This window comes from Pyxicephalus adspersus, chromosome 8 (assembly GCF_032062135.1).
Source record: "Pyxicephalus adspersus chromosome 8, UCB_Pads_2.0, whole genome shotgun sequence".
NCBI lineage: Eukaryota > Metazoa > Chordata > Amphibia > Anura > Pyxicephalidae > Pyxicephalus > Pyxicephalus adspersus.
The window spans coordinates 20,025,936-20,049,956 of record NC_092865.1 but is presented as its reverse complement, the minus strand read 5'-3'; the positions used below and the strand labels follow the sequence as shown (position 1 = coordinate 20,049,956).

General features: G+C 37.0%; 1 protein-coding gene across 2 annotated transcripts in view; it reads left to right on the top strand.

Moving 5' to 3' along the window:
* Window positions 1-24,021, top strand: part of LOC140336536 (rab GTPase-activating protein 1-like) — a 173,029-nt gene that overhangs the window by 11,471 nt on the left and 137,537 nt on the right. For both annotated transcript variants that reach the window (XM_072419708.1, XM_072419709.1), the window contains exon 6: window positions 6,991-7,144. In XM_072419708.1, the coding sequence (XP_072275809.1) occupies window positions 6,991-7,144 (154 nt within the window). The remainder of the gene's footprint in view (window positions 1-6,990; window positions 7,145-24,021) is intronic.

Here is a 24,021-nt window from a genome sequence, read left to right as displayed (position 1 = left end):
AAGAGAGGGTTGCAAACAGGCAGTGATGTTTATTTCATTGCAGAAGAATCTTCACCTGTCCTTTTTTGTAATGAAAAACCTAAGAACTGAAGTTTAATTCTGCGTTAAATATGGACCTGTATCATCACAAGAAAATGGGTCGCAGAGTAAGGTAGTATGCTAAAGTCCAGGTTCTTTTCCAGGAATTTCGTTTTTCAGTACTAGAACACATGCAAAACCGTGGCTGGTACAGAGCTACATCTGGGGCACTGATAATGTCTCTTTATAGTATCACAAGCAGGACATGGATGGATGTAGTAATTGGTAAAATCTTCTAAGGTTTTTTTACCATCTTGTGTCTCATAAGGGAAAATTTTTCTTTACTTCTTTTCTTTAGACACATTTGGAAATAAATAGCAACCTTCCCAAAGTGGGAGAAATTTTTAGTGCACAGGTGTCTTTATAAGGGGATTGCCCCCTCTATTCTGAAGGAAACCCTTGCCATCACGTATAGTCCCAGTGATGGTGGTCACTAGGACAATTAGAGAGGATTTATCTATCTAGCATGATATGGATGGCAGTATTCTCCCCAGATTTTTTTTAAGCTGGGTAGGAAAACGCTGTAGGCGGGTGGCAGCCCCTGCATTGTTTCCCAACTTTTCAGTAACTACCCAAAACAGCTGGGTGGTCATTATAAAGTACCGGGTGGTGCGCCCGGCTAAAACTGGCTAGGGAGAACATTGGACAGGGGTTTAGATACACTTAAAGCAACAGTTTAATTTTTATAAATGCAAATCTTGACAGATTCAGTGTTGGTGTTATGTTCACAGAGAAGGCGGGCTTATGTTTTAAACCAAAATCAGTGGTACGCTTGATTTCTTCCTTTTTTTTTTTTTTTGCTATTGCATTTAAAGTAGGTATTTTTTTGGGAAATGAATTAACACAACAGTACAAAACGTCTTTGTTAATCACTGTGAGACTGAGCCTGCGGCGTGTGAAATGAAATCTTACATTGAAGCATGTTAGCCATTCTTTCACTTTGTCTTTTGATTAGGTGTTAACTGAGTACTAACCTCCCCTGCAGCACACTGACTAATACATTGTTTATCAAACCTGCACAATTAGATTTCCCTCTTACTTGTCTCTGTTCAGCAGGGAATGTCATTGGTTCTGAAACAAACACTTATTAATACTTTAATATGACATCAAGAATGTCGCATGGCTTCTGAACTAAACAATTTTGAATATATTTTTGAAATTTCTTCTAATTTTTTTTAGGTGTGTTTGTGAACAGGGTGATAGGAGTTGGCCTGGTATCAGACCTTAAAAAGCATCACTCAGCGAATGAGAGGAATGGGGGGCAGGATGGGGAGCCAGTATGGTTATTTTGTATTAGACATATATTAGACATTAATATTAGACTTTAATATTGGCCTATGTTTAGGTTTATTCCCCCGGATAAGGAAGGGTTCTTCACTCTAAGGTCTGTGAAAATGTGGAATCGGCTCCCTCAGGAAGTAGTTTCAGCAACTGCTATAGATTGCTTTAAGGATAAGGTGGATGCTTTTCTAGAAGCACAGATTATGACTTGGTATTAAGGTTTTAAAGTAAACATACCGGAGACTGTTGATCCAGGGAACATCCGATTGCCTACTGGAATCAGGAAGGAATTTTTTTCCCTGTTAAAGCAAATTGTACCAGGGTTTTTTGTCTTCCTTTGGACCAACTATGTTTTATAGAGTTTTATATCAGGACTATGTTTATTTCCCTAGTGGTTGAACTTGATGTCTTTTTTCAACCTAACCTACTACTATGTAACTATGTTTGGCAATTTTAAAACTTTCTAATATGATGGCATCTTTTAGTGTTGCCAGCTTTCAGGGACCAAATAAAATAATCTCTAGGAAAAGTCTGGAAATTACAAATGATTCTGCAGTGCTGGTAAAGGATTTCCACTGCATTTATCATCAGTGGAAAAAAGTGAATGGGATGGCGGGATCAACATGTTATAAAGTTCTTTAGGAAACTCAGAAACATATTGCTTTTTACAGACTTTTTACAGACATATTGCTTTTACAGACTAATCAAGGAAAGCCGGATAAAAGAAGTGTACACTGGAGAAAGTGTTAGGCTGGGTACACACGTGCAATAATTGTCATTGGAAAGGATCTTTCACAATCTTTTCCAACAACAAAAAACTGCACTCTGCATGAATGAATGCTGTACATACAGCACCCTCCTGCTCTATGGAGAGGTGAAGGGGAGAACAATGGAGCAGCACCCCGCTGCGTTCTTTCATTAGCACTTCAAAGCACGTTCATTGCGATCCTTCGTGGTCCGTTGATCTGCCAGGACGGTCGTCGGAACGACGGATGACGAGCGCTGTACACATATCCGATTCTCGTCTGACACCAGCCCTGAGGCGATTATCGGGCGAGAATCTTCTGACCTGTGTACGTAGCCTTAGTCCTGACGTTATCAATTGCCCTCTTGTTCTGTTGGCACTCCTGTCTTCAGGCTTTACGAGTCAGCTGTGTCATGCCTTTTGAAAGTGCAGGGGATGACTCCTGGAGCTTACCCTGCACGTTACCTTTGTATCCATTATACCAGGCGTAGACCTACCTGGTTACCCACACTAATCACTGTCTAAAGCATTTAATTTTTTTGAGATGTGACTGAAAAAATAGTAAGCTAAGTATAGCATAGTTCACAAGTCCAGGATTGCTAGGGTCTGCTAATATCGCATCCAAAATGACAGTGACCATAAGCAGTTTCAGTGCTTTTGGTTGTCTGCACAGGGAATGTTTTTACAGGTAGATGCTTGTTACGTACATATATAATACTATAGAAGGTTTGTTGTTCAAATGAGCTATCTTGCAGAGTCTCTTTAAGTTCATAAATATAGTTGTTGGCTTATATGAGCCAATTTAAGTTTAGAGATTCTGTCCTTTGAGATGTCAAACAAGGTAACTTTGAAATGCTTTCTCCTATTTACCTATCACTCTGCTTTGTTCAGTGCTTTTATAAATTTGCTAGTGCAATTAGTTGACAAATTTTAGAGCCGGGATGTTATTTAATAAAACTAATGAGCTTGTTACAACTTCACTTCTTTTTTTTTAGAAATGTGAAAGAATTATGTGCGGTCCTGTTCTGTACCGCCAGAACAATAAAAGGTATAGAGGAAGAGCAATTAAAATGTTCTGCACTTCAGTTATTTGTTACCCTTTTTTAAGTGACAGGTCTATAAAAGTAGAAAGCACTTTTTTTTTTTTTTTTTTAAAGATAGTCTGTTTTTAATTTGCTTTCTTGCCCTTTGTTAGTGAAAACTAATTTCCCTCACCAGGTTTGTGTTTTTTACGGTGCTGCTTCATTTTATTTTTTAATTGTATTTTTCCGTGCTTACATTATGTGCATTTATTAATTCAAATAGCAACTGAGGTGCAACTGTTTTACTCCTTTTAACATTCACCCTATTAACAAGTAAGTCATTGAACTAGAACAAGCACACTAGGTTACTGACTAGGTAGTGCAGTTAGGATCAGAAATGGGAGCTTCTATACATCTATATCCACAGGTTACCTTTAAAGCAGCTGACGGGTTCCCTTTAGTTAAACACCAATACTCAGTAATGTGGCAAAGGAGCAAACGTTTTGTATTTCTAGGAAGGGTTGCCAGGTGAAATCCTCTTCTCTCTAAAAGAAAAATGGCAGCATGGCTTAGTTTTGCAAAGTCACATCTGAACAATTAACAAGACTTCTAGAACAATGTTCTTTGGACAGACTAGATCATAGGGGAGATGTGTGGCCCTATTGCACAGTACAATGATTGATAAAAACAATGAAGGGGTGTTTATCTGTACTTGTTTGTAGCTACAGGGCTTAGGCACCTTATACTCATTGAATTGACTATCAACTTACACCAACTGACACCATGAATTTTAGAGTCAAATGTAAGATCTTCTGTGCAACAGTTAATGCTTGGCTGAAATCGGGCTCTCCTTATCTTTCAGCCACCAAGTTTATCATTTCTTTTCAGCTTCACTACCAGGTAGCCACTATACTATACCTGTAACTTCTTAATGGCACTTCTATCTTGGTTTACAAGCTTACACATGCATGACTTTACCGTGGACTACTACGTTACACCTCTCCGCTAATGTGCGATTATACCTGTGTTATACTCACCATTTCTGATTTGTATTGTATTTTGAGAAATTATCAAGAATATAATACAATACAGTTTGCCTTTAAAAAACCCTCTGCCTGTTTTTCTTGTTGTTTTTTTTACTCAAATTATGGGTTACAACAGGACAATAAATCCCAAGTACCCCAGCAAATCTACAACTGTACGGCAAAAAGAAGGTATTGCAAAAAGCCCAGTCAATGTCCAGACTTCAGCCCAATTAAAATGCTGTGGCAGGAACATAAGACAGCTACGGATAAACAAATGTCAGTAAACCAAAGCAAGGTTGAGAAGAGAAAAGCAGGCTAAAAATCTTTCACATGGATGTGAGACTGATTAAGTGCTACAGAAAATCTTAATGTTGCTAAAAGTGGCTCTGCAAACAATCGAATCATGGGGTGTACTTAGTTTTTCACATACGACTTCTCTGTTTTGGCTTCATTTTTATTGACATGGTGGAATCTGTTGCAGGTCTTTTTACTCACGAGGTTAGAATTAAATAATTGTAGAACCTGCTAGGGACCAGATATCGTGATATGAATTTATGAATTTAAAACATTAAAATTAAAGAGAAACTAAGCTCAAAAGTGCCTAAAACAAAAAAACAAAACAAAAATACACTTACCTTCAATCCCGCAGCGCAGTCAATTGGTCCAGAGGTGTCTTCCATCAGGTCCCGCGTCATCCTGGTATCCTCACTGTACATGCATGAGATCAGCAAATTGTTCTCTTTTCACGAAAAAAGGCTCCCAAGAGCCTCCTGGGAGGCGTGACGTATGTATCCCGGGAGGCTTTGTGCTCCTATTTATTCTCGATCGCCTAGGCTTAAACTTAAAAAAACAAAACAGAATTTTTGCCTTACATTGTCTACTATTTTATATAAAGTGAAATTTCTGAGTTTAGGTACGCTTTAAGAATTTATGACCTTAGAATTAAAGCAAAACTAACTTTCTTTTTCCCATTTCTATGTACTCCCTATTACCTTCATAAATAAATTCAGTGTATTTTTGTTCTTGGCCTTCTTGCTCTTAGTTTCCTTGAGGACAGTACTGGTTTAGAACCACAATATAAAACTTTTGCAGAGTAACAGTTTATTAATACAGGGTAGATTTGTGTGAACATCCTGCCATTTACCACAAGTCATTTGTCTGTATCTGCCATAAAACCTCTGTCTCAGTGGAAGATATATAATTACAGTTCTTTTAAAACAGGGCTAATTGAAGAGTTAGGTGAGGTAAACACTTTGTAATTGCCTGCCATCAATGGCACATTTGTTTCCATAGCACATTCAACCCCAAAATGGCCGTCCGAGTCATTAATCCCTTCTGAGGAAGCTTCCTCAACTTTTGGGTGAGGCGAAAATCTTTTTTGTTTCTCATTTTCTAATGCAGCAAGTCCAGTCTGCCTGAAAGAAAATGAAATGTCAATATGATTTATAAAACTATTAGAAGATGTTCTGGTGCTGCCCAGGTGAACTAGTACGGAAATAGCTGTGGGCCTTATTTAAAGATCTCTGCTGAGGTACACATCAAAAATGCTGAAGGCTACATTGCATTTGCTGTTCACATTGTGGTCTGGCTCCATTTGAAGTTGAGAGTTAGCTGAAAATATTCACTGACGTAATATGGTTATATGGAAAACACAATTCCATTTTCTAAAGCAAACCTTTCCATTCCCGAAGCATGAAAACGATAAACTAACAATTCATGTGTGCCCACCAGCGAAGGCTCGCAGCAGACGCTGCTTATCAGTCTGTTCTATTTGCTGTTATTGCCCCTTTAAGTTACTTGCCTGCTCGAGCCTGTGAGCAGGAAGATGTCTTCTTGTGCCATTTTTGAATGTAGATTATTTAAGCAGGACCATCAGCTTCAGAGCTTAGTGGACCAGCTTTGTGCCAAGCGAGCTCAGATCTTGCCATGAAGACCCTGATGTGGTCTTTGAAAAGACAGAGAATGTCTGCTAGGACAGTTCCACCACTGAGGTGCCCATGAATTCTGAAAATGGCAGCACTAAAGAGGACCATATGGTGGTAAAAGTGGAGCAGTGTGGACTTATTTTACTGAAGATGAAGAAACCTTTGGATCATCCCTGCACCTTATCCAGCTTGAGTCAGGATGGTAGTTTTTCTCCACCCAGATCTTTAACCTGATATTTGTGCTACATGGGATTTTTTTTATTTCTTCTTTTTTATATACCTTTAGTGCCTTACCTTATCGAATTAAAATGTATTATATTTGTGCTAATACTAATATAGTTCCTTATAGATCCTGTCTTTGTATAGACCTTTTGACATGCCTATGGTTTATGTATACTCAAAAAAAACTTGGGTGAAATGTGCAATTTCATGGAATATGTCGTGGATAGAAACTTCTACTAACCATCCCAGATTTATGCAGATAAGCTTTTAGCAATGAAATAAAATTACCAGCACTAAAAATTTGCAAGGACACATTTGCGCCAAATCCAATTATTGTGTGTGTTAATATTGTTACTGTTATAAAATCATTTTAACAGTAAGATTGAGAGTTTGAGGAGCAGTTGAATCGTTCTGCCCTCTGTAAATGTGTATGTAGAAATTTAGGATAGGATAAGATAGGACTGTATGTTATTAAGCCGAGTAAAGCACACACATTGCTGTAGTTTGAAGTCCATCAGTGACTTGACTTGCTGTTTAATTTGTGATATTTATATCATTGGTTTGTATAATCGTGTTGGATTAATACATTGGAATATTTACTTTGTCCTGAAAAGCTGCACATATTTTTAGCAGCGTTTGTTTACCTTGAAGTCCTTCTTAAGCCGAACTTCAGCTCCTTTGTCATCATGCAGGCACAGCAATCTGAACGTCAGGCCAAAGGGACTGTCATCACTTGTGAAGAGAGGGGGGGTACCCGAGGCGTTACGGGCAGAAGTTTGGCAACTGCTTGCTGGCTGTCACGAGGACCAAGAAATGTTGGACAAGTACAAGAACCTCATCATAAAAGTAGGAGCATATTTAATGTCCCTAATGTCTCTTTCTAATGCATTTTGTGATAGATGGTTTACTGGGTGTTGACATGTAAACTATTATGTTTAATGTTGTTGTTAAACACCATTTGCACTGTTATTGAATGTGTAACCCATCGGGCATGATGCTTTAACCTGGTGTATCACCTAATCTAAAATTTGCATATCCGTACTGATATTGTTTTATATCCATTAAATGATTATATTAACGGCTTGATTCATAAAGCTTCAGTCATATGCAGAAAGAAAATTATCACTTGTGCTTAATATTGATTCAGTCCTCAAAAATGGAAAGGTTTCAGTTATTATTTTGCTTTGCTAAAGGGAAAGATGCTAGGTATTGAAATTACCTGGCAAACCACAAAAATGATGGAACAATTAATAGACAGGAATGTACTTTGGGCTGGGTTGCTGAAGAGACTGACATAAGTTTTTACTGGGTGAGTGACAAGACAGGGATGTGCTTAAGCCATTGTTTTTGCGCATGTGTGAGATCGGCAATTATTTTTCTTTTTGACAAAAGGGAACATCTCGGGCATGCACAGAAGGAGCACCCAAGAGCCTCCCGGGTTATTATTAATATTATTATTAATAAACAGGATTTATATAGCGCCAACATATTACGCAGCGCTGTACATTAAATAGGGATTGCAAATGACAGACCAATACAGAGAGTGATATAGGAGGAGAGGACCCTGCCCCGAAGAGCTTACATTCTAGTAGGTGGGTTCCATAACGTAGGTATCCCGGGAGGCTTTGCGCTCCCATTCATTCTCGAAGTCACCACAATTAGTGGGCGGTGATGCAACCTTTTTTGTTTTTTCTTTGTTTTTTAGAAAATAGGGTTTTGCACTTAAAAAAAAAAAAAAAAAAGACAAAGTTTAGGTACGCTTTAAGCCAGGGTAGCTGTGTAAATTATTTGAAAAGGTTGCTGAAGCACATGGTACTGTCTGTAGTTTAGCCTGCGTCACTATGGAGATTGGTATGTGGGTCAGTAATCGTCCCTGAACAGACCAGCATGTATTTACCAAGCATTCTCATAGGAACTAGTATACACAGGAATTTTGAATTAGTTGGTGAATTTGAGATTTTTTTTTTGTCTCCATGAGTCAAAACAACCACAAAGCAAATGCATGGTAAACTAATCTCTAATACTTGTGCACATTAGTTTTTAGAAACATGCTAAAACAAGCACCGCTAAAACATGCTTGTACTTCATCACTATTTGTTCACATTGCCTTCAGGAATACTATGCACATTTGTTTTGGTTGGACAATATCATAAGAGAATGAAGACAGAGGGTGGGGTTTGTAGGCAATATGCATGTTATATTTTTGTATACAGTTACTGTCTGTGGTCCACAAGTCCCTTGAAGAAGCCAGTTCAGGGGAAACGCGTCAGACATGACACATACTTATACAAATGTAAAATTAACATCAGTCAGGGATCTTTCCTTTCTAGTACATTAGTCCCAACACATCCCCCTTGCAGTCTTGCATAGGAGTTGGGACCCCTTGATTTTATGATATGAATATGTATGGAATGTGTATTATATGATTACTAATATAATTGACCACATAATACAGTTCTCACATTTTGCCTCAGCCACACGAACCCCAGCCTCTCTTGTCTTCATTCTCTATTTATATATTTTTATATAAATAAAGTAGGCATGCAATACAATTTCCCCCCCACAGACAATATCAAAACCTAATCTAATAGAAAGTTATATGAGGGGCAAGAAGTATAAAATGCCTAAAGTTGGGGTCCTTGGGCATCCCATGCATGGTTTTAGTCACATTGCAGTACTGGTTGCTGGGTTCTAACAAACTTTAGCTCATCAGGCTCATGTCTCCTGTAAGTTACAAGCTTCTTGTACCTTAGTTTGTGTGATTCTGTTGAAGATTCTAAAATCATTAGCTCTGGGGCAGAGCCCTGAATAGAAGGAGGCCAAACAGTTGTACTTCTACTATAGAGGAAGCTGCTCATCTTTGTGGCAGAATATCCAGCTCACTTTTGTGGATAATGTGCCATGTAGTGTTGAATGACTATAATTGTAAAATTGTAGGAAACTGCCGAGAAAAATCGTGGAGATTGCAGTTGCACCTCAGCCTCCGACTAATTGTTTGTTCATGCAAGTGGATTTGAAGTCTTCCTCTTACTGCAGGATTCGATGATTTGGGTTATTTCTTTCCTTTGTCACTTTCAGGTGACATGATTGCCATTTAGATGACACTATCTCCTGACGGTGGGATTGTCACAGCACATAGGGCTGTGGTTCCGAAATTCAGCTTACCAAATATGACCAATGAAGCAATACAAGCCCAAAGTTTTTTTTATTTTTTTTTATTTTTTTTTATTTTGAGGAAAACCGAGTACATTATTAGGATGTCTCTTTGGAGCTAAACGATTTAAAATGTGTTTGTATAGAACTCTTTGTTGACCGTTTGCTAAAGGGGGGATTTGCAGCACCCAATTTTAGGTGTTAATAGAATTACAGAATGGTGTAAACGTTACATGAAAAGAATTATGCTTAATACTCAATGTGCACCAAAAAACTGTATTATGCTGGACACTTCTGTTCTAAATGCAAAAGCAAAGCAGGGGGGTATCATGCTTATATTCTATATTCTACAGAAGACATGCACATCTTTTTGCTGCAATAAAAAAACCTATCTGCTATCATTTAATTTATTAGGTGTAGCTTTGACTATTCAGTATCCTATCCAAAAAGCTTGAACAGCTATATAGTTAAAATTGTAGCCCACAAATGGTAATCTGGCATGTACAGTAACAGTAATGTTTTATTTTGAGGCTTTATTAAAACATTTGTTGATTCCTTTATTTATTTTTTTCTTTTTATAAATATTCTGTCAGGGCTGAATAAATCCCACAGGCCAGGTTTTACACTGATCTTCTAGCACGCTATGGTCTTTTATGTTCCATATACAATGGCTGTGTTTGCATCTGCTTTTAATTACTGTTGTCCCCCTCCATTTGATATCTTATTGTATATCTGTCCTTTGAAATGTAAAAAATACAAATAATTCTAAGGTAATTTTAAAGCTTCAGTACATAAAAATTACATTAAATTTGTATTTTTAAAGTATTTTAGTTTAAATTAACAAACGTATGTTGTTGATTCCAGTGTTGTGCAAATCTCATATATGTATAATTCAGTGTTCAACCCAGAAATAATTTTAAGATGGATGGGAAGAAGCTTAAGGTGGGTAGTGGCCCCTGTATTGTGATCCAGCACTTTTTAGTAACCACCCAAAAACAGCCGGGTGGTGCACCCAGCTAAAAGGGGCTAGAGAGAATATGTAACCATATGTAAACATATTCATATATATGAAGGGTTTAAAAAAAGGGGTTTTGGTTAGCAAAAAATGTGGATTACCATTGTTCAGGTGGTAGGTATTGTAGTCTGTACACTGATTCTGGGTAGGCACACACTAATAGGTCTATTTATAAAGCAGTGAGCATTGTGGAGAAACATTTACCGCCATTGAAACACATGGACCTGAAAGATTCCTTATCAGGGTTGTTTTAGTGAAAGTCAGATTCACTGTTTTATAAATAGAGCTCGTATGAGACTTTAATCATCCGAGAGTAGGATTAAAAGGTGTAAAAATGAGGAAACAAAAACTTGCAGAGAAAAATATATTACTTTAACACATGCCAGACAGGGTAAGCTACCATCAAGTTATGTTTATGCTGCCGGCTTGCATACCCATTCATATGAATAATAAAGGAGGTGGTGGATTGCACACAGCAAGGGTTAAATGAAGAAACCTTATTCCTTGCTCCTTCAGGCTTCCTCCCCACTATTTAAATTGTCCCTCCAAGCTGCTTTTCTTCTCTGATGTATTTCAGCTTCCCTACATTTTATATATGTACGTACGACCTACCCACATACTGGAGTAAAACATGAGTACTGTTCGGAGAATAAGGTATTCTTCTACTGTAAACAAGTCTTTTAAACATTTCTATCCCACAAAGTACATCTCTTTTATACGTTGTCCATTTAAAAGAAATTCATGGCTATTCATATTTATTGCTAAAATTGTTCAGAGTTCTCTTTATTGTGTTGTCAGCTAAACTCTAGAGAACGTATATCAGAAACCTGAAAGGAGCAATCTTGCTGCAGGAAATACAAAGTGTGACATGTATCTGTTCCTCAGCCTTTAGCTTTGTGTTTAGATAACAGACAAGCAGCTCTGTGGCAGGCAAACAGGCACATTGGGCAGAATTTAGTGGAGAAAGACAGGCATTATTCCCGGAGACATAACAAGATCTTCTTTCCACATGTGGTACCAGTGCACCGTGACACAGACCATTATGTAGTTTGTCTTTCATTTTCCAGGGCTCAGTGTGTGAGAAGCACCATTTCGCTGCAATCATTTTCAGAGCCGTCAGATCAGCACTGTGCTCGTTTAAGCTGTTTTTGTTGAACAGCTTATGATTTCACATTGCAGCATATATCTGTATAAAGGTTGACTTTTTTGTGTGAAGAATGATTGGGGCTAATTTATGAACTGTCAAAAATCTGTTTGTTGTCTGTAGAGGCCAATAAGCTACCTAATGAAGGATTTTGAAAACGTTTCTGTTCTGTCTGTAAAGTAAAATAACTTTATTTCAAAGGTTTACAGTGTAACTAAACCCAAGAACAATGTAGTACACCTATCAGCCAAGAAGGAAACTACTGCCAGGTGAAGGAAATAACATTGATGATCCCCATTCAAAAGGCACCCATCATGATTTGGGATATATTAGGTAGCAAATAATCATTCCGTTCTTGAGGGTGATGTGCTGCAAGCAGAATAGGTATGCCTAACGATCCAAGGGTCTATGACATGGTCTATTGTCATGACAATGATAGCAGTTCTTGTGGCTTGCTCCCTATATGTAGTGGTATGAATAGGGGTCTAAGTGAGTACTACTAGTGAACTTTCAACAGGGTTGTAGGCCCATTGGTGCTCATGCAGGAAGATGTTAGCAGCGTTCAACCCAAGTTTTTTTTTAAGCCGGGTGGTAAGAAATTGTAGGCAGCCCCTGTATTGTGAGCCAACTCCTCAGAAACCACCCAAAAATAGCTGGGTGGTTACTGAAAAGTGCCAGCTGGCACACCCGGCTGAAATAGTCTGGGGAGAACACTGATTAGACTATGGTCATTCCAACAAAAGAGCTACTGTAGTACAAACTGCTATAGCTAAAAAAAAAACATAGTGCCTCTCAGCTTCCTTCTTTACCAGTCGGTGTGCCCATGCTGGCACCTGTCTACTACCTGAAGATGCCTAAAATGGGCATGTGAATGTCAAAGATAGACCATGGAGCAATGGAAAAAGATGGCATGATTTGAGGAATACCATTTTTTGGCCACACAACAGGGACCTGCACAGTGTCAGTTGGATGAGTTTAATGTTTTGGCTGATCGAGCAGCTTGTGAGTCCTAGATGTATTGCTGGCATATTTTTTTTTTCCTTTCTTACCCTGTGATCCTGGTAGTAAGTAGATTGGTAAAGTGTATGTATATTTTAAATCAATGGCAAGTCACTTTTATTTCAGCAGCATAACTTGAATTTTCTACTCAGTAATGTCATCACTCGGTCTAGGTACTTCTTTATGCAATACAGACAGATCATGGCTTGTAGTAGAGGCTGGCAGGGTGATGGAAGTGGTAGTCCAGTTTTTGGAAAGATTTATGCAAATATCATGTTTCCTTGATGGGTGCATATCAGTCTGGAAGACTGGACATTCCTAGGAAGACTGTGTTTACATGCATACTAGGAAATTGTCACATCTTACATTGAGTTTCTGTGACTGATAGAACTGACAGCAGAAACAGTAAGGCTGGAGAGGTAAGTTGGGACCTGAACTTCATTGGCCCTTTCAATGTATAGAACCATTTTTAGTCTTACTAGTTTTGTCTTTATATTTTCTAGTACGTACCATTGTTGGTTACGTATGCCGAAATTCCACATCAATTTATTTCTTCAGTTGATCACAGTTATAAATATTTTTATCAGCATTTCTCATACAAAAACGTTACTATATTAGAATTATTTTATAAACATGGCTTGAGATTTGAGACACGAGACGGTGTACCATAAACTGAACCTGTGCTTTGCCCATGCAGGGCAACAACTTGTTCAATTTAATGATGGTGGCCCAACCTGGAGCATATACTCCCTTCCTTTCTACTTTCTTCTACTGATAATTGAGAAAAATAACTGGATATAGAGAAGCATGTGGCTCATGCAGTTCTCTCCCACATGTCAGCACTAGTTCTTGGTGATTAAAGATGAAACTCAGCTTCAGAAAAATTTTCCTAGCAGTGGGGCTAGCTCTGCATTTCAAGTGTGAATTGCCCATCTAAATGGCACTTTACTTACATTATCATTTATTCCACTGCATTTCTCTTCCATTAAACTGCTTTATGCAGTTGGTAGGCACTTGACTTCTTTCTCCTTACAATGCAGAGCTACCTGACCTGCATTGTGGGGGAAGATATCAGTTTCTGCATCCCTGGGCTGTTGCAGCCTATGTAAGGGGTACCGAATGCAAAAGGTGGACCTTTGGGGGAGGAAGGCATTAGGTAGGTAAACATATTAATTAATCTGCCCCTAGACATAGATAGGCACCTAACCTCTGCAGTGCAGAACTATTCCCACTACAAAGGAAGATTTTTGCTCAACCTGGAGTTCGGCTTTATATGCAGCTTTTGGTGAACTGTGCACTGGGGTCAACAATAAACTGCACGTGCTGTTTTGTCTTGCATGTTCAAACCACGGGTTCATTTCAGGGTATGTGTAGGCACCACTAGGTGTCTGTGTTGCAATTATTCAGGCTGCAGAATGACATTGACAAGAAGGAGAGATCATACTGTTTATTGAAATACCAGAGGAAAAGGGAAAGAAATTAGATCAGGAGAAAAAGAAAATATTCTTTATGGTCTTTTCTTTCTTTACTTTTCTTTTTCTCTTTCTTCACCCACATTTTTAGTGTTAAAAATGTAAACATTTAAAAATGATTTAAGTTCTTTGATGTCATTTTGTTTACGCTTCACGTTAGCGTTTTCTTTTTTAGAATATGAATCTCTTCTATATAGTGCCACATCACTGGGTACATTGTTAGTGGGCCAGAGAATGTCGTTATTTGCCCCAATTTTATTGCTGCATTCCAAGCAGCACTTAACAAAACTGATGGGAGCTGACAGTGGTGCTGAATAATGCTGCCCTGAATAGAACATGATTGTGAGACTATGGATTCAGAGATTTGCTGTCTTCATACTTACCGTGCACTGGATATCTTCCAGGTGGCCAGAGCTGCTCTCTGAGGACTTCTTATTTCTACTATTCAGTTTTGTGTTTTTGTGCTGGAGTTGATTTGCTTGTTATGGACTATTAAAGCACTTTTCTTCTCTTATCTGGGATTTTCTGGTCAAGATATGTTGCTGCTGTTTAGTAAGGCAGGGCAAACAGTAATCATTAGGTCAAGATAATTCCCAGGAGCCGAATAGTGATCATAAGTGTATGATGATAGTCTGCCTTGTTTTTTTCCTTTCGGTTTAAGTAGTATTCTGTGGGATGATTGAGTGTCAGTGCTCCCCATCTCATTCTCTCCTACCTCTCTCACTCTTTATTTCAATATTTTTATTAACATGAAAAGGGTATGGAGAAAGTACAACATTACAAGAAGAAGGAAGAACAGAAAAGGGGTAACAATAAAATAAGGCCCATAAATACCAAAACAAATGGTAAAACCCAAGGGAAATGTGTCACAAGATAACACAAGAAAATATAAATAAAATAAAAAAAAAAAAAAAAAAAAAAAAAAAAAAACCATCTGATCAACTCCAATACAACAGTGCAAAAAAATCAACTAATAACATTATCATGTACACCACATAGGAAGATTGTCTAATCAGGAACATAATTCTCCCCTAGCTCATTCTCTTTCCTCTCCAACCCCTTCTCCTAGATAGACAAAGATAGCTTTCTGGAGTTCTTGTTTAAACACAATGTTCAGGTAAAAGGTGCTGGGATACAGGAAGATGGGATCCCCAAAATGTGCAGTCTATATATATTCTAGAAATCTGATATATTTATTTCAAATTTAAATGCATTGCCTATGCATTACACACAATTATTGTAATAATATACAATATTTTCACTCCTCATTCTCACCACCCACTCAGCCCTCCCTCTTCTTATCTTTTCTAGTGTTATTTTCTAATAATTGAATCTGTCCATGAAGATGCATGTAAGAGACTGACAGGGAAGGTCATTGGGTTTCCTGAGAAGCCAGACCCTGATTAATTACTGCTCTCCTTCATTCTGCTGCAGCACCTTGTCTAGATGCTGGAAATGAGCTCTTTGATAGAATGGGGTTATTCCAGATGGGACTAGCTGCACAAGTCACCAGCTTCCTCCTGTATGGAGCCTGACAAGAAACACACCAATTGGCCACTGTTTATCGAGTCACTTCAAGCTTGGAGGGTTTAAGCTTCTGTTAAAATACCTGGGGATAATAGAGAGCGTACTAAATGTAGTTTTTAAAGGCTGGGCTGCCCCTTCCATCCATCTCTATTGCAGTGAATTTGGATTGATTATCATTTTTGCAGAGATTGTGCGTGTCTTGTTTATGTAAGTGGAAATGCTGGGAGATAATCAAAAAAAAAAAAAAAATAGGCTAACGTGGGTTGGCTTACATTGCTCAGTATATTCCTAACAGAGTTTGGAAATTGATTAATAGCTTGGAATAAATTATGATTTATACTTGGATAGTTTATTGTCAAGTTGGGCATATATAGTCTCAAATTTTGTTGGACCCTTAAAACCCCCACCAAATCGAACGTTCGTTCACTTTCCTGTCGTGCACATAGTTCCTCTATCGCTCAAACGATCGTATCTATTGTGTGTACAATATCTACGAACGATCGTGTCGTTATCTCTATGTGCAGGATCGGTGCTATACGATCGTTCGTAGATATCGTGCAGGATCGTTCGTCGTTCGTTTTCCAACGATAATAATTGGAAGTGTGTACGTAGCTTAAGTTCTCCTTCTCATCCACAAACCTGGCATCCACCTAGTATTCTAAATCCTGGCTGCCATCAATGTATATCTCTCCCTATTCAGAGAACTATAGAGAGCCTAGCTAGGGTGGCACCAGTATGCGGCCAACAATACTGATAATAAAATCAAAATATAGATATATAGATACTAGATTGGAAATTTGAGCACACAGCTTTAAATGTATGGTCTATGGAACAATGAAGTTGGTTTATATAGCTGACATCAGTTGAGTGCAATGTCTTTCTCTTTATCCAAACAAATTGTAGTGTGGTGCTCTGGTACATTTAAATACATGAAATAATTAATTCATAGGTATTGGAATAATAATATGTAAGGCAAGCATTGTATAAATCTTTTCAGTAAACTAATATTTTTTTATGTTGTTAAAAAAATAATGTGCCTCAAGGCCTGCATATTCTGTATTCGCACATGACATAAAATAGCACAACCTGTCCCAACCTATTTCTGCAGTGATCCAAAAAGTGCTTTAGAAAATGTATTACAAAAACATTTGCACTCAAAATGGCTTTAGTAATGTACGTTGCCACAAAGAAGAAATATCTGATCCAAGAGGGCATCTGAGGATAGAGCGGTATTTATACAGATCAGATAAGGGACCCATGCTTTTTAATTTTTTTTTTTTTTTTTTTTTATAAAACATCCTCTTTCTGTTTCCTGTATGTATTCAACAAATCAGCGGAAATTTCCAGTCCACCTTAGACCATGTAGACAGGATTAGTTTCCATGTGAGACTGAAAAATATAATTACTGTAGTATTCTTGTAATAAGAAAGTAAATACATTTATTAATTATTTCTATATATATATATATATATATAATATATACCACACGTATACATTTACAATTGTATATAGAAGATATATAAGCCATTAAACAGGTAGTATCTTGTATGTTAGAAAAAGTTCTTCATTGCTCTAATTATTATATATATATTATTATATATATGTATAACTTTTTTCAATTTGAGGACAAGAAAATGATAACAGAAGCTACACAATTTACAATGGAAATGTTCATAGTACATACACACAAATCATCCCATTTGATTGATTGCAGTTACAGAAGAAAGCAGCAGTTCTCAGCCTATTTTGAGGTCAACTTTTAAAATAACCTTCAGATCTCAGGGAACCACTGCCATTGTTTATGATATACCCATTTCATAGTATATTAGCCTTACATTGTTGGTCAGTGGTTAGGACACCGCCCTTACAGATATCTAATTTAGACCATTGGTGTCAGTGATACCTGAGTGGCACAAATTTCCTACTGCTCAAGTGAAATGAAACCGGTAAAGTTTGCCAACACATGCATTCATTTCTTTCTTATGCTTTTTCTCCTGCTTTGAGCTGTTTACAGGGACTGCGATTAGCCAAGTAAAATGTATCTACTTACACTGATTACCTTAAAAATGTAATAGGAAAGACAGAACTGCTTTAATATTTGTTTTACTTGGTCAACAGACCCCTGGACTTGCATAAAGAGAGTGAAAATAGTAAAACAAAACCCTTGTTTAATAATATTATTATTATTAATAATAATAAACAGTATTTATATATACTGTTGCGGCATATGTCGTGCATAAAACGGCTTCCTTATTGGCTCATATTATACTGATATATAGGATGTGAAGGATTGCCAAAGTGCTTTGTAATACATCAGAATAATGTGAGGTTTGCTGCTCAAGTTGCTGCGGTCTTTGAGGATTATAGCTAAGTTATAACTATAAAATAGCTCCATTCTCAGCAGGGGACAACTCTATTGATTTAGAATTGAAGTCAGGGAAAAGCCTTTTATCACCGTAATAACCATATCCATCTATTATTCCGATGCATGTCTTCCCAGACATAGTTATATAGTTTTATTAAGCTGCTAGATGTGAGTGTTCGCAGAAGATTTGCACAGTAAACATGGAATCCTCTCACTAACCTCATTCTGGAGGAGGGCAAGTGCGTCTTACTCAGGAATGTGTTTGCCACCTGCTTACCATCTCGGTCACCTTGCCAGGGTCAGAGTATGTAAAGCAATTAAAGCCACAAATAATGTCCTGAAGGCAGCAAATATCTGTTAACTGTAAGGTCTAGTGTTTTTCCATTGCTGAGAACTATACAGAAATATCCCCTTTTAGCTCAGGTATCACGGCTGAGTAGAACATTATAGGATTTTATTTGGTGTAATTATTACTGATAATGATAAACTGCATATGTAAATGACAAAATAAAAAATAATTTGGCATCTATATTGTTTGACTTAGATTTAATATTATTGCCTATTGTAATATTAGCATTCTCACCTAATTTATATGTTTTCCCTGTGTTTGTGTGGGTTCCTTAGGGCACCCCAATTCCGTCTCATATACCAAAAGCATAGTTTATTAGTTTTCCTCCAAAAATTGGACTTTGGACTATTATAGGGACATTGCAATGTGTGATCTTCTAAGGAACATTTGGCACCATCACTATTGACTGTGTGGTATGTCGGTGCCATACAAAATACATAATACATTTCTGAGTACAGCATTTCCTAAAGTAAGTTTATATCTTACTGGGATGACATTTATTTTGCTAATATACCATGAATCATCAGTTAACCAATGTGTGTAACATTTGTTATTTGGTGCAATATATTCCTTGTGAGCTCTACAGCAACCTAAGTTTCCTCAAAATGATGCGATCACCACTTTTCATTTATGGCATTAGTTGGGATTGGGTTAGCTCCTGCAGGGAGTACCAGCCAGGGCATAATTTGTGCACTAATTTGTACTGAAATGCAATAGTATATTTCAGACTTATATAAATCTTTTATAAAGTTTGTTATATCTGTTGGAATTCAGTTTTAAATCATTTCCCTTACAGGATACATCCTGGAGGCTTTAATCACGAAATAAGCCATCAGCCTGAAGATGGCAGTATGTCTTTGTTTAGTACTTTAACGATCCAATACAATTGCAGTTTAAAAGAAAAAAATTTAATGTAAAAACCTTGTGTGCTTTTTTTATTACTGTGTATTTGTCAGCCTATTATAATAAAAAAAGCTAGTTTTATTTAAACAGACATTGCAAATAATGCATTGTGCAAAAATTATTTAGGTATTCCAGTGGCAAAAGAATGGGTGCCGTTAATACTGTAGATTATCAAAGGAAGCCTTTGAGAGCTGCCATTGGTGACTTGATTTTATGACGTTATAGATGTAGATAAAACATGTAGGATAGAAGCTTTTAATATATGGGCTCATCTATTTCAATGTGATATCCATTAAATTTTTGTGTGTATGTATGTATATATATATATATTTATATATTAAACTTCCCCTACCTCCTAGATTGTAAGCTTTTCAGGGCAGGGTCCTTCCCGCCTCCTGTGTCACTGTCTGTATTTGTCATTTGCAACCCCTATTTAATGTACAGCACTGCGTAATATGTTGACGCTATATCAATCCTGTTTATTATTATTAATAAAAAAAAAATTATTAATACGAATAATAAAAATTATAATAAAGGAGCTGGATAAGGAGCATGGTGCTGAAACCCTTGTAAGTTGTCCACCACTGCTGCAGATAGTGACAGCGTTTTATAACAGATGGGCATTGCAATGTTCACTGTATGCCATTTGGAGGAGAAGTCATAGTAATGCATATGATTTTGTTGATGAGCTCAGACTGTGTTCTATCTTTTAATCTCTCACTTGCTAACTCAGCAGCGTTTCACATTGTTGTTTGCTGTATTTTTATCTTTTCTATTCTGGCGACCTTGCTATTTTACTAAAACAAAAAAACAAAAAAACTGTTAGGCACTTTGGTGGTATATTTTGGTCTAATGCTGCCTGGAAAGGAAAATGCCCTTGTTCTATTCTGTCTGGTACAGCACTTTATTTAAGTGCTGCGTGTCACTTAGAATACAGTACATTCAATTGGCACTGTTCTTTAGCCTTGTGGAACAGTTTGCTTCCATTAACATGATGGCTGTGGGATACATTTGTGGCCTTTGTGGGACTCGTCTCTGTCATGAATAGCAACATAAGCTCCCCATTCTTGTTTTGTGTTTATTAGGCTCTGGCTTGTAATTTCACACTGCTACTAATTTTGTTTTTAGACTGCAGTGTTTTTTTGTTAGCAGGATCAACAGGTAATAAACCACGGGAGATAAATAAAAACAAAGACTGCCATGTTAATACTAATGCCAGAATGCCTTATATGTGCCATTTTGATTGTGCATTTTAAGCATTTGTTTTGCCATCATTGAAAGGCGCTGTAACTAAAACTATGAAAAATACAACTCAAGGAGGTGGTAACAATCCGTGCTTGGTATCACAAAGTAAGGCTTTCATTTTCTGTGTAAATGATCAGCTTCTATACTCTACTAATCTTTTCTAGGTCTTATTGAAAAGAATTAAGGAAGTTTTAGACATGGGTTGTCCAAGAAACAACTCGCCGGCTAGAACCTGATCCACTAAGTGGATTTAGTAAGTCCTCCAAACTCACACCTTATACACTACAGCCACATGCTTCTGTAATTTTTATACAATGCTAGCACAGGAAGTCTCCCATTACTCCTTGTTGAAACATTTCCTGTTCTATGCACTTTGCCCACCATTGTCTATATCAGGAAGCTGGTGCAAAGCAATGATATGCAGCTGCTGGTAGTAGAGAATATTGGGTGGATGTCTCCTCACCTGTTCCTCTATCCTTAGGTTAAGTTCAGACTAGCAGATATTGTTCTTATTATTAATACACAGTATTTATATAGCGCCGAAATGTTACACAGCGCTGTGCAAATTCCATGTCACTAACTGTCCCTCAATGGGGCTCACAATTTATTGTCCCTACCAAAGTCCTTTGTCATTAACACAGTCTAAGGTCATTTTGGGGGGAAGCCGATTAAACCCAATTGCATGTTTTTGGAATGTGGGCGGAAACCCACGCAAACAGGGGGGGGGGGGTACCTGAGAACCCAAACTCTATGCAGATAGTGTCCTGGCCGAGATTCAAACCTGAGAACTAGTGTTGCAAAGGCCACTGTGCTGCCCCTTGCAAATGTTTGTAAGCAGCAAAAGCTTAGCAGAGTGGTTCTTTACACAAGCATTTATAAGCATTTTCAAACCACCTTTGGATGCTGCTGCCTCCTACCAGGTGTGCAAAAAAAAAGATAATGAACAGATAAATTCATTCAATTCAGTGGTTTTGAACAGTAAAACTGCATGCAAAAACCTCTAGTCTGAAGTCAGCTTTAAAGGTAATGCTTATTCTTGTAGAATTTCCATGGTGTGGAAAATTGTGTACAGTAGGTGCTGTCAGTAATAATCAGGAGTTTTATAGGGCATGTATACAGTTTTGTATTTTCACCTACATCGCTTCTAGGAACCTAGTGCTGATTCAGCAGGAGTGTATCAGCCTATATCATAGGGCAGTACTGAATGTTTGTTTTTAGAGGTATATTGCTGAAGATTCTCTGCTTTTTCATGGAATTATTTGTCTTTCTGACTAACCTATTTGTAAAGAAATAATCTGGTCACAGAGAACAAAGTGTACAATATATAAATATAAATATATATATATATATATATATATATATATACCGGTATATTTATTTATTTATGAAATGTGAGGAATGTATATGAACTCAGTCACTCCTTATACATAGAACAATTCATTTTTTTAAAATAAGGTTTGGTGTACCTTGTCAGTAAATAAATATAAAATATATAAAAATATATTTATTTAAATATAAAATAAAATAGTCTTGTTGAATTTGGAGTAACTGAAATAGTTATTTGATCTATTTAAATATTCAAAAGAAATCCAATATTCAAAAATGAAAAGTAATAGTTAAGGGCAGAAGAGGTGTAAAAAGGTAATTTGGACTGATTATGATTACCTAAAGGTTAGTAGCGATAAATAGGAATACATACATTTAATTTTTGTAAGATTTCTTTTACTGCTTTCAAAAGTCCAGATCAAAGACCGCACATTTGATGCATATGACTGAAACAGTAAATACAGTGTAAGAATACATAGTTACACCAATATACTCAGACACTTGAAGCCTATCTGCAAGTTTTGTTATACACTGAATCAGCTGCTACCGATATATTATACATAGTAATTTATAGCTGTCATTGTGACAGCAAGTCATTGGTGATTGCAAGTAACAGGCAACAAGGAGAGATGAACTAATAGGAGATAATCATAGAATACCAGCTATAAACTTTATTCAGGTTATTTCAGATTATTTACCATGTTTCCTATGTTTAAACAATCCACAAGTGGACACCAGAAGGGACATCATTCATTCTCGATGTGACAAGTTTACTTTACCAGATTCTGCCCATTCAGTGAGTTTACTTCCCTGTTTTCCTGAAATGTGGACAGCTGTTAAATGTTGGAAAGACTTCCATTTAAGAATTCCTAAAAACACCTGAGTTAAAAACTGGGCTTCAATTATAGAAAGATGTTCACTTTTGTAATTCTTCAAACAAAATCATAATGTATGTGGATTTCCCCTTTATTATATGCTGCGAAGGGTCTCCTACTAGTGACCCCCCCCCTCTGACTGGCACACACACACATATCACCACTGTCAGGTCCTTATAAATGGTGGAGTTACCACTCTTGTATCACAGATGTTCCATTTCAAACCATCTGAAGGCTCCTTCACTTATTTGACTGCTTTCAAAATTGCAGTTGCCATAACAACTTTGATATTTCTTTATTGTTATGGCAACTGATGAGCTAAAAATAATATAAAGAGACACCATCTAAAACCCGGCGCGCTCTCCCTACCTTCCCGCTTACTCTACGGGATTTTTTTTTTTACTTTTTGTGTTGTACGTTCCAAAAGACAGCGCACAGATTAGCTCAGCCGCCTCTTGGCAGGCTTTGTTAAGGTGCTACTTAATTCCCCTAACCAATGTGTTGGATATTTGAGAACCTTTTGCGATAATCAGGTTGCATGTTGATAATGAATAATCAATAATAAGCATTGTGAAGGGAGGGCGGTCTGTACAGGTGGTTTGGAAATTCTGCAGTATTATTGTGAAATAAAAAATTGAAATATTGGAAATCATCAAATACTTCACCATTGATTTAGCAGTTATATTTATTTTGTTATGTTATTTTTATATAGTATTATTATTATTAATATTATTATTATAGATGTTAAACTCTCTCTCTCCTAATAGTCCAATTGTGCAAAGGCTTACAACTTTCAAAGTCCTGTACCACTGTATGGTATAATTGTATATTTTTTAATTTTTTTTACTTATTTTTTACTTTATTTCATTGTATTTTTATCTCCAATAAAAAGGTAGAATTGCACTTATTTATTTATTTTGTGATTTTGCCTCAGTGTTCTATGCTGGAAAAAAAACAAACAACATTAACACTTTCCTGGAATGTTCTTCAAAATCTCTTACTATTAGTTGGCAATTGTTTTTATCCCTTGACGAGATATATTCCAGGTTTGCTGGATCACTCAGGTTATTCTTATTTCATTATTATTATTATAGTTATTAATAAACAGGATTTATATCCACAGTGTGGTACATTAAATAGGGGTTGCAAATGACAGACAGATACAGACAGTGACACAGGAGGAGGAGAGCACTAAAGAGTTTACAAGGAGGTGGGGGAAGTATCACACAATGGGAGGGAGATATGGAATGGTGGGAAGTAGTAAGGGAGACAGAAGAAGACAGTTAGACAAGTTTAAAAAATGGGTTTTGAGTTCTCTTTTAAATGAGCAGAAAGTAGGAGCAAGCCAAA